General features: G+C 37.7%; 1 protein-coding gene across 1 annotated transcript in view; it reads left to right on the forward strand.

Annotated features, from left to right (window-relative positions):
* STX12 (syntaxin 12) overlaps window positions 1–17,171 on the forward strand; it is a 42,313-nt gene that overhangs the window by 10,800 nt on the left and 14,342 nt on the right. The window contains exons 2-4 of the mRNA XM_003415267.4: window positions 8,042–8,111; window positions 9,616–9,715; window positions 14,643–14,780. Coding sequence (XP_003415315.1) covers window positions 8,042–8,111; window positions 9,616–9,715; window positions 14,643–14,780 — 308 coding nt within the window. The remainder of the gene's footprint in view (window positions 1–8,041; window positions 8,112–9,615; window positions 9,716–14,642; window positions 14,781–17,171) is intronic.

Genomic DNA, 17,171 nt, shown 5'->3' on the forward strand with positions numbered 1-17,171 from the left:
TGACTCCATTGTCGTAATTACCATATAGGCCATCATTTTGTCGTTTGGTGTAAATAATGTATTCTAGTTGAATTTACCTTTGTTTTATATACTGGATTAGACCATTAGAGTCTCTCAAATGAAGAGAAATTTTTTCCCACCTGTGATCGTGGTTGCTTTCGATTTGATTAGACCTTGATTTGGATTAAGCTTTATTTGGAGATTAAGATCCTGCTTAAAGCTGATGCCAGCTAAAAGCACACAAAGAGTGTTCAATTTAGAGTAGTTCCTTGTATGGATGTTATTTGTAATGTACAGTAAATTGATTTGCTTTATAGCCTTTAAAGTTTTAGCCAGGCCATGCTTTTAAAAAAACGAGGGATGAGTGATAGGAGGAGTTGAATGACTAGTTACAAAAATAACAAAATTGCACACTAGGAACTGAAGGACTTTGGCTTAGTCATCTGGCTCTAAAATTATGTAGCATTTCATAGGAAATACCCAAGTATCTTTTTTCCAAATTGTTATAAGAAACAGTCTAAAGTAAAATTTTTTTTGCTAGAATGCTTGGAAAAAGTGTTTTCTCATTAGCCAAGTTGACCAGAAAACCCTTTTGATTCAGCCCATTTTGATTAAAATCTTTCTACAAAGTATCACTTTGCTTTTTGACATTTTGAGTACACGCAAGTGAAAATTTTTAAATAAATTCCTGACTTTGGTAGTTATGGAAGGCAGTATACAAAAGGTTTTACTTGTTTGGATTCCAGTAAAACAAGACATTACTGCCCTTATGATATGAGTTTTGGGATATCTGATACCTGAGCCTTGCTGGAAACTTTTAGGAAAATATCTTAATATTCAGAAATTTACCGGTAATGGAGGCTTGGATTAATTACAGTGCTTAGCTAGCAAATGACGCCCTAAAATGCCCTTCCTCTTACCACCCTCCCTGAAAAACAACAACAAATTCTGGTCATCTTAACAAAGGCAACCACAAAAGCCTAGGTGGGAAAAAAAAAAAAAAATTCTCAGCTGAGCCTATAGATATAGAGAGAGCAGCTGATGATTAATTGATATTTTTTCCATACTCTGTAAAATTCTGCTCAAATCCTACTGCCTTTAATAAGTCTTGATAGATGATAAACACCTTGACACTGTGACATACCTCTAGAATTTCTAAGGCGTGATCTACTTTATAAAAACAGCCAGTAAGATGAGATCTGTTTCCTTGACCTTTTTTTTTTCGTTGCTCATGTGTTTGACTTTTTTTTAAGTTATTTATTTATTTTATTATACTTTAGATGAAAGTTTACAGAGCATATTAGTTTCTCATTAAACAATTAATACACGTATCGTTTGTGACATTGGTTACATACTCCATGACCTGTCAATGCTTTCCCCTTCTTGACCTTGGGTGCCACCTTACCAGTTTTCCTGCCCTCTCCTACTTTCTCGTCCATTTCTTAAAAAATTTTTATTGTGCTTTAAGTGAAAGTTTACAAATCAAGTCAGTCACACAAAAACTTATATACACCTTGCTACATACTCCCAATTGCTCTCCCCGCAATGAGACAGCCTGCTTCCACCCTCCACTCTCTGTTTTCATTGTCCATTTCACCAGCTTCTAACCCCCTCTACCCTCTCATCTCCCCTCCAGGCAGGAGATGCCATCATAGTCTCAAGTGTCCACCTGATCCAAGAAGCTCACTCCTCGCCAGCATCCCTCTCCATCCCATTATCAAGTGCAATCCCTCTCTGAAAAGTTGGCTTTGGGAATGGTTCCTATCCTGGGCCAACAGAAGGTCTGGGGGCTGTGACCACTGGGGTCCTTCTAATCTCAGTCAGACCATTAAGTCTGGTCTTTTTATGAGAATTTGGGGTCTGCATCCCACTGCTGCCCTGCTCCCTCGGGGGTTCTCTGTTGTGCTCTCTGTCAGGGCAGCCATCGGTTGTAGCCGGGCACCATGTAGTTCTTTGGGTCTCAGGCTGTTGTAGTCTATGGTTTATGTGGCCCTTTCTCTTTGGCTTATAATTACCTTGTGTCCTTGGTGTTCTTCATTCTCCTTTGATCCAAGTGGGTTGAGACCAATCGATGCATCTGAGATGGCTGCTTGCTAGCATTTAAGACCCCAGACGCCACTCTCCAAAGTGGAATGCTGAATGTTTTCTTAATTGATTGTTTTATGCCAATTGACTTAGATGGCCCCTGAAACCATGGTCCCTAAACCCCTGCACCTGCTATGCTGGCCTTCGAAGCATTCAGTTTATTCAGGAAACTTCTTTGCTTTTGGTTTAGTCCAGTTGTGCTGACCTCGCCTGTATTGTGTGTTGTCTTTCCCTTCACCTAAAGTAGTTCTTATCTGCTATCTAATTAGTGGATACCCCTTTCCTTGACTTTTTTTTTTGGGCTTACATTTATGTGTCATATATTCAACCAGCTATTTTCTAGAGGCGTGTGTGTGCATGTGTGGTAATACAAATACAAAAATGAGTAGCATGTGGTCAAGCCAGCCCCATTTGTATCTTGCTTATGAAGGAAAAAAAAAAAAGGTCACAGGTAGAGCTTCTCTAAGCCAAACTTCTGGCTTGCTGAAACACTCCCTTGTTTACACAGCATCATTCTGGGACTAGAGCTATTTCATTATTACGGAGTTTTAGAACTGAGCAGTGGTAGGGGTACTTAAAAAGGTGGGGGTACTTAGAGATCATTTAGTCTTCACAGAGTTGTCAAGATTTAGTGAAAAAGAAAAACAACCCCACACGAGTAGTAAATACTCTGGCAAATAGAACTCAATAAATGTTAGTTAAAATGTCATATCTTATACAATTGATGAAAACAGACCTGGCGTAATGACTTGTCTAGTACCAAACATCTAGTTAGTGGTCAAGAGTGGCTTATATTTCAAGTCTCATTATTCCTAGATCATGTTCATTTATATCTTCTGCCTTAGAGAAAGTGCCATAATATAAAAGGTAGGCTAAATCAATTTATCAGCAATTATTTACATACCCACTGGGTGCCTGGCACTGTACTGGACTCTAGTGAGTACGAAGGAATATTCCTATAGGTGAGAGGGAGTTGGGGAAGGAACAGGTTGGAGCAAGGACATCAGCCTATCTAGAGCAGAGGGCTATTAAGTAAGGGAGGTATCAGATAAGTAGGGTGGAGCTAAGTGGAACACTGGGAAACCCAGGCCTGACCTGTGTCACTGCATTCTATTTCCTTTAATAATCAGCCTTTCGTGGTACAAGGAATGTAACTATTGGAATTCTCTGTGAGTCAGAATTGACTCAACAGCAACAGGTTTTCTTTTGGACAGGTTATTATGACTCTGCTTGAAACCCATCAGTGACTTCTTATTTCATTAAAATTTGAAGTCCTTATAGTAGTTTGGAGTTCTCATGGCACAGTGGTTAAGAGCTCAGCTGCTAACCAATAGGTCAGCAGTTCAAATCCACCAGGCGCTCCTTGGAAACCGTATGGTGCAGTTCTACTCTGTCCAATAGGGTCACTATGAGTTGGAATCGACTTGATGGCAACAGGTTGTTTTTTGGTTTATAATAGTTTACCAAAACCAAAACAAAACAAAATGATGCCGTTGCCGTTGCATTCCAGTCGAGCTATCTGGCTCCCTACTACCCCTTCCCTTACATCTCCACATGGCTGTTCCTCCATCACACCAAGCACTCTTGCCTTGGGCACCTTGTATTTGTTACTCCCTCTGCCTAGAATGCGTCTCCACCAGGTATCAATTCAGTCTTTCACTTCGTTTATACCTCTGCTCAGAGTCACCTTATCAGAGAGGTCTTCACTGACCACCTTGTCATTCTAGCCCTTACCTGACTATGTTTTTTCTTTATAGCACTTATCACCACTTCATATATGTTTATTATCTCTTTTCCTTAGAATGTAAACTTGAGAGCAGGTGTCATCTAAGGCTTAGAATAATGTAGAGTAAATGAATGAATGAATTCTGTAACTTCCATGAGCCCTGGTTTGCCCACATGCAATATAAGGATAATAATACTTAAACGGTTGTTAGGAAACGTTGGTGGTGTAGTGGTTAAGAGCCACGACTGCTAGCCAAAAGATTGACAGTCCAAATCCACCAGGCGCTCCTTGGAAACCATATAGGGCAGTTCTACTCCGTCCTATAGGGTCGCTGTACGTTGGAAATTGACTTGACAGCAACGGATTTTTAAAGGATTGTTGGTATCAAATTAGGTAATACTTTACAAGTACCTAGCCCAGTATCTGGCACATAGCAAGTGCTTAGTAAATGCTAGTGTCTGTCCTCTTTTATAAATTATTTGTATAGCTGGCCAGTTGATAACTTTATTGGTATCCTAATTCCCATTTGATTTAGGTAAGAAGGGAATTCCACTTGTTAGCAATGAAGAAAAACGGTTCTTTATATCTTACATAATGCTGCGTTAGCAGAACGCAGTAACTATAATGCTAACATTCGCCTGTGGAACCATTAATCTATAAGCAGCTCTCTCTCTCTCTCTTTTTTTTTAATTTTTATTGTGCTTTAAGGGAAAGTTTACAAATCAAGTCGGACTCTCATACAAAAATTTATAAACACCTTGCTATATACTGCTAATTGCTCCCCCTCAGTGAGACAGCACACTCCTTCCCTCCACTCTCTTTTCGTGTCCATTCGGCGGGCTTCTGACCCCCTCTACTCTCTCATCTCCCCTTCAGACAGGAGATGCCAACATAGTCTCATGTGTCTACTTGATCAAAGAAGCCCATTCTTTACCAGTATCATTGTCTATCCCACAGACCAGTCCAATCCCTATCTAAAGAGTTGGCTTTGGGAATGGTTCCTGTCTTGGGCTGACAGAAGGTCTGGGAACCATGACTTCCGGGGTCATTCTAGTCTCAGTCTGGTCTTTACAAGAATTTGGGGTCTGCATCCCACTGCTGTCCTGCTCCCTCAGGAGTTCTTTGTTGTGTTCCCTGTCAAGGCAGTCATCAAAGTAACTCTCTTTTAATGTTGTTAGGTGCTGTGGAGTTGGCCTCAACTCAGTGACCCTATTGTACAGCAGAATGAAACACTGCCTCGTCCTGCACCATCCTCACAATCGTTGTTATGGTTGAGCCCATTGTTGCAACCACTGTGTCAGTCCATCTACTTGAGGATCTTCCTCTTTTTTTTGCTGACCCTCTATTTTTCCCAGCATGTTGTCCTTCTCCAGGGACTGGTCCCTCCTGATAACTTGTCCAAAGTATGTGAGACATAATCTCGCCATCCTTGCTTCAGAGGAGCATTCTGGTTGTACTTCTTCCAAGACAGATTTATTTGTTCTTTGGGCAGTCCATGGTATATTCAATATTCTTTGCCTATACCACAATTCAAAGGTGCCAATTCTTATTCCTCTTCCCTATTCATTGTCTGACTTTCGCATGCATATGGGGTGATTGAAAACACCATGGCTTGGGTCAGGCACACCTTAGTCTTCAAGGTGACATCTTGCTTTTTTTTAACACTTTAAAGAGGCCTTTTGCAACAGATTTGCCCAATGCGAGGCATATTTTGATTTCTTGACTGCTGCTTCCATGGGTGTTGATTGTGCATCCAAGTAAAATGAAATTCTTGTCAACTTCAGTCTTTTCTCTGTGTTTCATGATGTAGCTTATTGATCCAGTTGTGAGGATTTTTGTTTTCTTTATGTTAAGGTGTAATCCATACTGAAGGCTGTGGTCTTTGATCTTCATTGGTAAGTGCTTCAAGCCCTCTTCACTTTCAGCAAGCAAAGTTGTACCACCTGCTTATTGCAGGTTGTTAGTGAATCTTCCTGCAATCCTGGTGCCTCGTTCTTCATATAGTCCAGCTTCTCAGATTTGCTAAGCGTACAGATTGAATGAGTATGTTGAAAGGATACAACCCTGATGCACACCTTTCTTGACTTAATAGAATAGATGTATTTTAGGGATGTTTGTCAAAAGATAAATTTTTAATCAAGTGAATCTTATATTTCCATTATGAAGTTGGAATTATGTTTTTGCTAGAAAAACATGGTCTCAGGATAAGATAAAGTCATAATTTGAAGTGCTACAAACCTATATATGCTTGACTGTAAGTTTTTGCTTTGTAACACTCAAGAGACAGTGATTTTGGCTAAGGGGAAATAACTTATATATACTGCCAAGGACTGAGTAGTTAATTTCTACTTAGCAGTAGAATCATAACGATCAGTTAATTAGAAGATTTTGTTTAATCATTGTTTCTTATCAGATTTAGGGGCTACTACTGGTATCTAATATATTTTAACTCACCTTTTTACTACTCTTGTTTTGGTGACCAAATTAAGAACAAGAGTATGGTTATGACCCCCAAGAATATCGTAAGGTAAATTTGGACAATTAGTTTTTTAAAAAATAATTTATTTTATATATATTTTTTGTTGTTGAAAATATACACAGCAGAACATACACCCATTCAACGGTTCCTACATGCACAACTTAGTGACATCGATTACATTCTTCAAGTTGTGCAATCATTTTCACTCTCCTTTTTTTTTTTTTCCTGGAACAATTAATTTTTTAATTTCAAAACTCTAACAAGTGAGGGATTTTTTTATCATTAGACATGCAAGCATTTATGTATATTGTCCCTATAATGTATATACATTGATGCGTTATACATTGGTTTCCTCATCTCTTTCCGACTAAGCCAGTCATTAAGCAGCCTGCTGCCACAGGTAAGACTTTTACATTAATCCAGAGAGACTAGGAAAGGCCCTCACAAAGGAGACTAGCTTTTGGCTGGAGAAGCCATATACCTACTGTACTGTATTATCCCTCTTGACATTCTAGAGGAACTTGGAAGATAAAGGTGTTTCCTCTGGTCAAAGTCCTCTCTCAACCTGTCTATACTCAAGCTATTCATAACCCAACCCAGTACCCAGTGCCCTCGAGGCTATTCCAACTCATAGTGACCCTATAGGACAGATAGGAGACAATTCATGCTCTTAAAAAGCACGCAAGCAAACAAGCAAAAAATCATGGAACTGAATTCCAGTCTTTAAAAATGAGTGATGAATGAATGAATGACTCCTCTTTCCATCCTTCTCAGAAACCAGAAAAAGAAAATAGAAAGCAGGACACAAAAGAATTTAGGGCCTTATTTCTGTTGCAGAAATCAGTGAGAGACAGGGATGTTCAGACCTCCAGGCAGGCTGGTTGGTGTCAGAACTCTTCCTCTTTACTGACAGATGATCAGTTCCTCTAGACCTCTGCTTGCCTGGTCCAGGAGTATGGTTTAGACATTCAGGATTCAAACCTGGAAACCCTGGGCTATTAGTATGACAATTTCTAGTCTCAGCAAAATATCTAGGAAAAGGTGGAAAGGGTGTTGGCTATACCAATACTGTATGTTTGGCCATATCACAAAGTAGATGGCATAGATGAAAGAACACAAGCATTGTAATCCGGTGTGCCTGAGATTGAATTTTGACCCTGCTACTTATTTTTTTTTTTTACTTATTAATTATGTATCCTTATATAAGATTTTTATCCTCTGCAAGTATATTTCCTCATCTGCAAAATGAAGATATATCTACTTCAGACTTTGCTGTGAAAATTAGTAAAATAACGTATACGAAGCCCCTAGTGTAGTGCCTGGCACATAGAGGTGCTCAATAAATGGTAACTTATTAATAACAAAAAATGCCTGCTATAGAAAAATTTTTGTGTATTAGTAGATTGAAATTTTGTATTGTTGCTAATCAATATTTAGTATCAAGGCCCTTTCAAAGGTGATGTAATTTTTAGCCAATTGCTGTGAGAGATCTGGGAAGATTACTAAATTCTTTGGAGGTAACTAAAAAACAATACAGAACACCAACCTCTATTTAGTGACATAGTTACTCTAAAGGAGAAAGGTGAACCTTGTAATTAGTTTTAGGAGAAATGTATTTGCTATGAGTCAGGACTGACTTGACGGCAATGGGTTTGGTTTGGGTTATTCAGGATGTGGAGATGTTCTGAGAAGGGTGCTTATGATGAATGTACTTTCCTTTAAAATAAATCTTTTTTTCTCCCTCTCCCCAGCTGCTCAGATAAAGAATTTGATGAGCCAGCTAGGAACTAAGCAGGACTCAAGCAAGCTGCAGGAAAATCTGTGAGTAGCTTTCCGACAAGGCTGGGCTTTGTATCCTTTGAGGACACACTTAACGCCCTTTCTGCATGGCAGCCCAGGATTCAGGTCTCGGTGAAGTCAGAATAAGAGGCACGGGGACGTGAGGTGACAGCTGGATCTAGAAGAGGAGCAACAAATGTATTAATGAATTGTGATGTCTGCTGACTCTCGAAGTCCTTGAACTCTGGTTCTTTCTTCTCTTGGGCAGTTTAGCAGAACGATTTAGGGAAGTTGAGAAAGGAACCCCTACTACTCTTAAACTATATTCTGCCTATGACTCTTCCTAAATGAGCCTTTTTGTTGGCATGGGACTTCTGATGAGCTGTAGAGCTGATCTAGACTAGCTGGAAATGTGTAATATTTGAAGAATTTGTTCAGAATGACCCAAGGGGAGCCTGAGAGAAAGAATAGTGGATTGGTGAAAGAGACTCCTGATTCTTTTTACAACATTCTTTTGACTCCATTTCTGCTTTTGGAAGTTCCATTTATTTCTCAAATATACTGAACAATTTTTCTTTGTTTTCTGTCTCAGACATTGTGAAATGAGAGAATATTATTACTTTGAGCTTTTTCCAGGGAAATGTGACATATGATAAACGGAGACTTTTAGTACTGTCTGGGATGCCCAGGCTCCTGGTTAACTCCCCATTGAAATGATGTCCCTTAGTTTTTTTAAAATCTTGGAAGCCCCTTTGCAGTAAAAGAAACATTAATAATTTGTGGTGTGGTTTCTCTATCTTCCCTTAAAACCTTCATTGAAATGGCTAGAGAAGAGAGGAAACCATATTTCTACTGCTTTCCAACCCCACTTAATACAGTACATATTCTTCCCTCTTTAATGTCTTTCCCTTCCTACTTACATATTTTTAAACAGCATACAGCTTCTTTGTTTTGGAGGGAAGAGCCGGTGAGTCAAGCATAAAGGGCCAGTAGGGAGCCAAGGATAAAGCTGAAAAAGAACTGCTTTAAGCAATAATATGGGAGTAGATGTTTGGATGTTGTTCCCTAGGGTGGAAAGGTATGCTTTCAATGCACATTTAATCCAGCCACCTGCGCCTAGATCCTCTCTCTAGTTTGTGGACTATGACAGACACTAGCCACGCAGAACTCCTGGGCCATTCAGTGTGGGAGTTTTGTGTTAAAACTATCAGGTTTAGGTATGAATGGCGATTACTCTTAGTTTCTATCAGAACTGCTGATACGCTTTACTTTTCTCCCCAAAGAGTTAAAATTCCTGACCTGGGCGTCCTTCAGCGAGTTTCATTGAGGCAGGTTCCTCCTACTCTGTAATTTTAAGATGGCTTGAAGTGGGTTTGACTGGGCAGTATTTCTGGAATTTTGTTGTGAACCTGGGCATCTAGGAGCCCATTTTCTTCAAATGCCCTTTCATTTCCTGCTTTGTGAGATACTCTGAGAACAAAATGATGCTGACTATAACAGCTCTCAAGAAGTGAGAATATCCTGAAACATGTCTTTTCTTTCTTAGGCAACAGTTACAACACTCTACAAACCAGCTTGCCAAGGAAACAAATGAATTGCTGAAGGAATTAGGGTCCTTGCCCCTTCCCTTATCTACTTCAGAACAGGTTGGTATTTTCTGTGTTTTTGTTTTGTTTTTTAGTAGGAAAGAACTTAGTTTCAATGGAAAGACAGTTTGTGGAACAGAAATAATTTGGCCTTTGGTAGTAGATAGACCTCTGAACTTCAATTTCCTTATCTGTAAAAAAGGGGGTTATGTGACTGTTGTGATAATAGAAAGAATGTATATACCATTTTTAGCAAAGTGCCTGGCATTTAGTAAATACACAACATATGGTGGCTGCTGCTGTTATTAATAATATCACATTATTAATAGATTAATAAATGGGCTTAACTGACGAAGAATCTGAGTGTTTGCATCTCTTTGAGGTTTGGCTAGTAGCTTTATGTTTGCAGGCTTGGTCTGAGTTGTAGGCTTGGCCCACTATCTATAAATTTCAGTCAAATGTCTGTATTTTAGATATTTTACAGTACCAGTCAAGTCCTTCAGGAGTCATTCATAGGTCTCAGACTGAAGAAATACTAAGGGGAAGAGATTTCTCTTTTCAAATCATTTTATTCAGTGGGCATCTAAATCCTTTAAAAACACAATTTCTACTGGAATTAATTGTTCCTTTAATATGCCATACCTTTTCTTCACATTATTCCTGAAGTCAGATATGCCCTCTCCATCATTGTGGCTTGACTTGTTTACCTATCATTTGCGGCCTACCTCGAATCCTCTCCCATCCAGGGAAAAAACCTCCCCATCTACCTTACATTTTACTTTGAACTTTTATACCGTTCACGGGGCATTGTAAGTTTTGCTGGTTTTTATTACTGGACTTTTTGTTAGGACAGTGTCCTGTTTCTCTGATGGTGCTGAAGATGAAGCCTACAATGTCCCTCTCCTGAGTTATTACTCAAATTGTTGGTTGTAACCTGTTGGAACATGAAATTATTCTAGTGTGTTGTGATCAACATTTAAAAAAATGAAATAGAGCAGAAATATCAGAGTATGTAGCTTGTGATAAAGGAAGAATATTGTTACATGAAACTTTTGTTTCCTAAATATGTGCACGTATGGTCCCAGGTAATGGTGTCTAATTCTTACTGTGGGTCTCTGCCAAAAAACTTGAATTCACTAATTTAACCATACCTGGCAAGCTGCTGAATGAAGTAGCAGTTTAGTCTTTGGAGTTTTGGTGCTCCCTTGCACGAAAGGGAGGAACAAAGAGCTGCTGCATTCTAGGAAAGATAACTAGAACTAATTAATGCTTTGTCATTCTGCTACAAAGTAGTTATGATAAAAAGTAATCTTAATGTAATCTCCTTTTGGTTATCCACATGTAGGCTCTTTGTTTTACTTGTTACTCATGGCCATATTTCAATTATGAACCAGTACCCCCTTGCTATCCCATATCATTAGACTGCTCCCGAATCGTCCTTTTCCTCTTCCAACTGCACTTAGGGAATACACACTTGTAGATAGTTTTAATAGTAATAAAAAAGGACTCTAGGGGCCCAATGAAGAGTATTGAAAGTACTTAAGAATTAAATAGTAGTCTAAACAAAATATAAATAGAAAGTTAAATCTGATACCCTCCTCCCCAAAATGCATCTACTGTATTCCAGAACCAAATAGAAGTTGCTTTTGGATTATGCTTGCTATTGTTCCCTTTCATTAACTTGGATCATTAAGAACACGAAATAACCCACAAACATAGCCTTTCCTTGATTCTCTTCCTCCTACTGTGAATACCCTTTTCTCTTTCAATTCTTTCCTCACCTGAATAATCTTAGCCTCATCACCCATCTTTTCCCTACTGTTCTGTACATCAAACCACACGTCCTACTTTCAGTATATTCCGTATTCAGTATATGCTTATGTATTATCATCAGTGCTCTTCTAGTAGCCAAATCCAGTGGACTTTTTTGAATTTTTATTTACTTTTCTTCTCTGTTTCATTTTATCCTCTTGCCCATCCTATCTCCATGGAAACTTTCTTCCTCTTTCCACGATTCCCTTTCATTCTGTCCCCTAACTTTGGCATTCTCATACTGGCTTATTTTTCTCTTACCTCAGGTTGAGTCTCAGCCTCCTTCCCTGGTGCCATATCCTCCTAGAAGTGGGCATGCCTCAAGGTTCTGCCGTTGGGCCTCTAATTTTCTCATTCTATAGTTTTCTCCTCAGAAGTTTTATATACTTTTATGACCTTCCCTGTCACTTTATGAACATGACTACCAGGTCTTTTTCCAAATCTAACCTCTAAGTCCCTAAGTATTTGGCCCATGTTGCCAGTTCCTGTTCTGACATTTCTTGAATATATTGCCTTCATCTAAAATTTAATGTGTTGTCTTAAGTTGGATTCTTCATGTTTCACCCATACCCTTTAACTAAGCTGATTGACAATATTTGTCATAAAAAAAAGTTTGTGTCTTTTGACCTAACATTCCCACTCATACAAATGTATCCTAAGGAGAAAAATTCTGAAGGCAAAAACAAAACAAGTATATGTACTCTAGAGTCTAATTTCCTGAGTTTAAATTCTACTTCTGCCACTTACTTTTTGATTGTGGGAAAATGACTTAACCTCCGTGTGCCTTGGTTTTCTAATCTGTAAAATAAGGTCTAACATAGTACTTGCTTTGTAGGTTGTTGTGTGGATTAAATGGGTTATTATATGAAATGAGTATAACAGTATTGGTACATGATAAGCACCATGTAAGTATTAGCTGTTACAGTGGGGCTCACTGTAGCTTTATTAGTTAAAAACTGGGATTATTTAAGTAAACTTTACTGGATTGACTTGATGGAATTTTATGTAATAGTTAAACATCATTAATTTTGAAGGTATGGTAACATGGAAAGTGTTTGTGATATAGTATTTTTTCATGGTGAAATTAGAAAACAATGTCTTTCCCCCCCTTTTTTATTGTCATAATATTGTTTATGCAACACATAAAAATCCGGGGAAGATAAAAAAGGCTCCTTACCTAATTTGCTTTTAGTATTATCATTATTCCCCTAGGCTTGAAAGTTGAGTCATTCTTGACTTTATCCCTGTTTCCCCAAAGCTAGTCACTAAATCATAATGTTGCTTAAACTGATTTCCTTGTGTTCCTGTTACCAATACCATGTCCTCCTAACTTTAAACCTAGACTACTACAGTAGTCTTTGTGACTTGTTTCTTTTTTCCATCGTATTTTGTACACTGTCACAGATTAATCTTTCTAAGTTGCCATTTTGTATCCCTCGTGTTCCCTACTCTTTGTTCTTCATAGGTTGAACCTCAAATTCATTAGCTTGACATTTAAAACCTGCTGTGGTTAGTCCAATGGGTTTTTTTTTTTTTTTTTTTTTACAGGTAGTTAGTCCCTTCCATGCCTTTCCAATTTTTATTTTATTTTTTATTGTGCCTTAGATGAAAGTTTACAGAGGAAATTAGTTTCCCATTTGATAGTTTGTACATAAAGTATTCCATAACATTGGTTTCATTTCCTACAAGGTATCAGCACTCTCCCCATTTCTGTCCTAGGTTCCCCGTTTCCTTTCATCCTGACTTTGTGTCCCTTCCTGCCTTCTCTTCTTTGCTTTTGGGCAAATGTTGCCCGTTTGATCTTGCAGAATTGATTGCTCTAAAAGGCACGTTCCTCTCATGGGTTATTGTTTATTTTATGGGCCTGTCTATGGTTTGGCTGAAAGGTGGTCTCCGGGAATGGCTTCAGTTCTAGTTCAGAAGGGTGTCTTAGGACAATAGTCTCGGTGGTTCCTCCAGTCTCTATCAGACCAGTAAGTCTGGTCTTTTTTGTGAATTTGATTTGCCTTTCCAATTTTATCTTTTATTCTCCAATATTACTCTTACTAATAAACCTTTGAATCTAACCGAATTGTCTCCTTAAAGATACTTTTCAGATTTCTACCACCATACCTTTGCTCACACTCTTCTTTTGCTTGAGTTTTCCTTACCCTTTCTTTCTGCTTATTTATGCCTTACTCTTCCTTCAATGTCTACCTCTTCTTGTGGCCTTTCTTGGCCACTTGAGTCCTTGCTGATTATTCCTACCTCTGAACTACTATAGTACTAACTGGATAAAGCAATTATTTGTAATGATTTTATTACTTGTATGTCTGTATCCTTTATGATGGTAAGCCGTTTTATGTCAGGGGTGAATTTTTACTTCTGTGTTCTCAGCACACAGCAAATATTCTCAATTTGTGTTTGTTGAGACTTAAAAGCAGCAAACTTAGTAAAGGTAGCCTGTATATATATAAAGTAACCTGTATGTATACAAACTGGTTTTCAGGTTCTCAAAGACTTTAAACCTCAGCCCTGGTGGTGCAGTGGTTAAAGTGCTTGCCTGCCAACCGAAAGGTTGGTGGTTCAAACCCACCAGCCATTCCAAGGGAGCAAGACCTCATGATCTGCTGCCGTGAAGATTACAGCCAGGAAAACCCTGTGGGGCAGTTCTGCTCTTCCCTGTAGGGTTACCGTGAGTCAGAACTGACTCCGCAGGAATGGGTTACACTGAAAAATTGAACGTGATTCTGTGGTTTTCAGGGAAGCTGTGCACTCAATATAGGTGCACAGTTTCAATATTTTAGCTAAAACCAATCTCTGTTTGGGTCCCACCTGAGTCCAAAAGTATTTATTTTGCTTTTAGAGTCTCCAAAAACTCAAAAACCAAACCCATTGCTGTTGAATTGATTCCGATTACAGTTCTCTCTTTGATTACCTTACAAGGTAAATGATACCAGTTTCCAGGTTTGTCATAATGAAAGAAGGAAAATGTTGGCTTACCCTACAGTATTAACCAGGCATTTGAGCTAGTGAAGACCAAAATTACCGATTTAAGGAAGAATATTTCATAATGATATTTCATAATGATTTTTCTAGTTGGAACCCTTAGGGGGCAGGATTTTGTATTTAATAGAATTAAAATGCAATGATTCTGGGTTAATATAAAATTTCAAGTCTCGTTTAATTTCCTTAGCGCCAACAGAAACTTCAGAAGGAACGCCTCATGAATGACTTCTCTGCAGCCTTAAACAATTTCCAGGCTGTGCAGAGAAGGGTATCTGAAAAAGAAAAGGAGAGTATTGCCAGAGCAAGAGCTGGATCGCGCCTTTCTGTAAGTTTATCCCCTTACCACCTCAAAAAAAGAGACCTTTGTAATTTCAGGATGTTCTTTCCCAAGATTTTTGTTTTGTTTTTCTCTTTGGCCAATAGCCTTTGTTTATTATCACCCCAAATAGTAAATATATACATCAGCTGCTATGAAAAAGACAGATGGATATAACCTGTGTAAAAATATACATGCATATGGTCAAAGACTGGAAAGAAATATGCACCAAGGTTAAAAACTATGATAAGTAGAATTATGTATAATTTTCTTTTTCATTGTTATATCGGTCCTACCTTAAAAACTTTTTAATCATCAAAGGACTTTTACCAAAAAAGTAAAAAGACAAGCTACCAAATGGAAGAATATCTTCGGAAATCATATATCTGACCAGAATCTAATAACCAATATACATATAAAACTTTGAAAATGTTACAAAAAAAAGTCATAACATGGGCAAAGGACTTGAATAGACATTTCACCAAAGAGGACATTCAGATGGCCACCAAACACATGAAAAAACACTCAGTGTCATTAGCCATCAGAGAGATGTAAATCAACCACAGCGAGATACCATTTCACTCCCACTAGGATGGGTAAGATAAAAAACAGAAAATAACATGTTGGTGAGGATGTGGAGAAATTGGAACCCTTATCCATTGATTCATTTTACTTGGATCCACAATCAACACCCATGGAAGCAGCAGTCAAGCAATCAAACAACATATTACATTGGGCAAATCTGCCACAAAAGACGTCTTTAAAGTGTTAAAAAGCAAAGATGTCACTTTGAGGGCTAAGGTGCACCTGACCCAAGCTATGGTATTTTCAGTCATCTTATATGGATGTGAAAGTTGGACACCAGAGGAGAATTGATGCATTCGAGTCAGACAGTCACATGGTCTACTATGCCAGGAATGACAACTTGAAGAGGAATGGCATTGCATTCATTATCAAAAAGAACATTTCAAGATCTATCCTGAAGTACAATGCTGTCAGTGATTGGATAATATCCATATGCCTGCAAGGAAGACCAGTTAATACGACTATCATTAAAATTTACACACCAACCACTAAGGCCAAAGATGAAGAAATTGAAGATTTTTACCAACTTCTGCAATCTGAAATTGATCAAACGTGCAGTCAGGATGCATTGATAATTACTGGTGATTGGAATGTGAAAGTTGGAAGTGAAGAAGAATTGGTAGTTGGAAAATACTGCCTTGGTGACAGAAAAAATGCTGGGATTGCATGATAGAATTTTGCAAGACAAACAACTTCTTCATTGCAAATACTTTTTTCACCATCATGAAGGGCGACTATACACATGGACCTTGCCAGATGGAATACACAGGAATCAAATTGACATCTGTGGAAAGAGACAATGGAAAAGTTCTTAAAAATTATTGAGGACCCAAATGAGCTTTTGTTTATATGGATTACATCTATCAATATTTACTATATTGGAAATTAAAACTGAGAATAATTTTAATGTTTATTTATTAATTCACTTAAAAATAGCAATAATAAACCCATGATATATTAACATAAATCTAAGTAACATTTTAAATAAAAAAAAACTTAAAAAAAATTTTATCGGGAAGAGTGGCATGGGTTTATATTTTTGCAAATCTCTTTAATGTCTGGCTTAACAGAAGGCAGCTAAATTTTCATATCTGTTTCTATATTCAGTCTATTGTGGTATGTTGTTTTGGTTGAAGTATTTGAAGAAAATCCAGCCTCACACAGATACACAGTTGGACAAGGAGAGTATTTTAGTAATCTTTTCAGATCATTGTCAATATTCTTCTTTGATACTATATCAAAACTTGATCAAAATTAGTTGCATTATGGAGTCTAAAACCGTACTAATGAATTTTTTATTGTCTTACATTAAAATCTATTGGTCTATTTTGTACTTTGATTGCATCTTTTATCCATGCATGAATTTGTAACATCATGTATATTATTTGGAAGGTATTGGTTCTCTGAAAAATATTTGATTTTCCAAATGTTGATATATTTCATTGTATAATATTAAAGAAAAATCACATTTGGTAGTATTACTATCACCTTTATCAGGAAAGTCTTTAAATATTGGGAAACTCAATTTCATGGTAATAGAGACAAGTTTTCCAAAATGCTAAATTTACTGGAAAACTATATTTTTATCATTGGCAATAAACACTATCAGTTGGTTTCCCTTAAGTGACAGACTTAATTGTTTACTTTTAAGAAATTATCTGCCAGACATCCACTTGGATAATCATAGATTGTTAGTCATTTGTGTAAAGTAAAAATGATGTTCCTTAAAAAAAAAGTGGCTAGTTTAGCTTGCAACTCAATTACACGAGTGCTTTTCCTTGAGACAACCATTGTACTTCTGTATACAGCAAGAGT

The sequence above is a fragment of the Loxodonta africana genome, chromosome 3 (assembly GCF_030014295.1).
Source record: "Loxodonta africana isolate mLoxAfr1 chromosome 3, mLoxAfr1.hap2, whole genome shotgun sequence".
In the NCBI taxonomy this organism is placed as follows: Eukaryota; Metazoa; Chordata; class Mammalia; order Proboscidea; family Elephantidae; genus Loxodonta; species Loxodonta africana.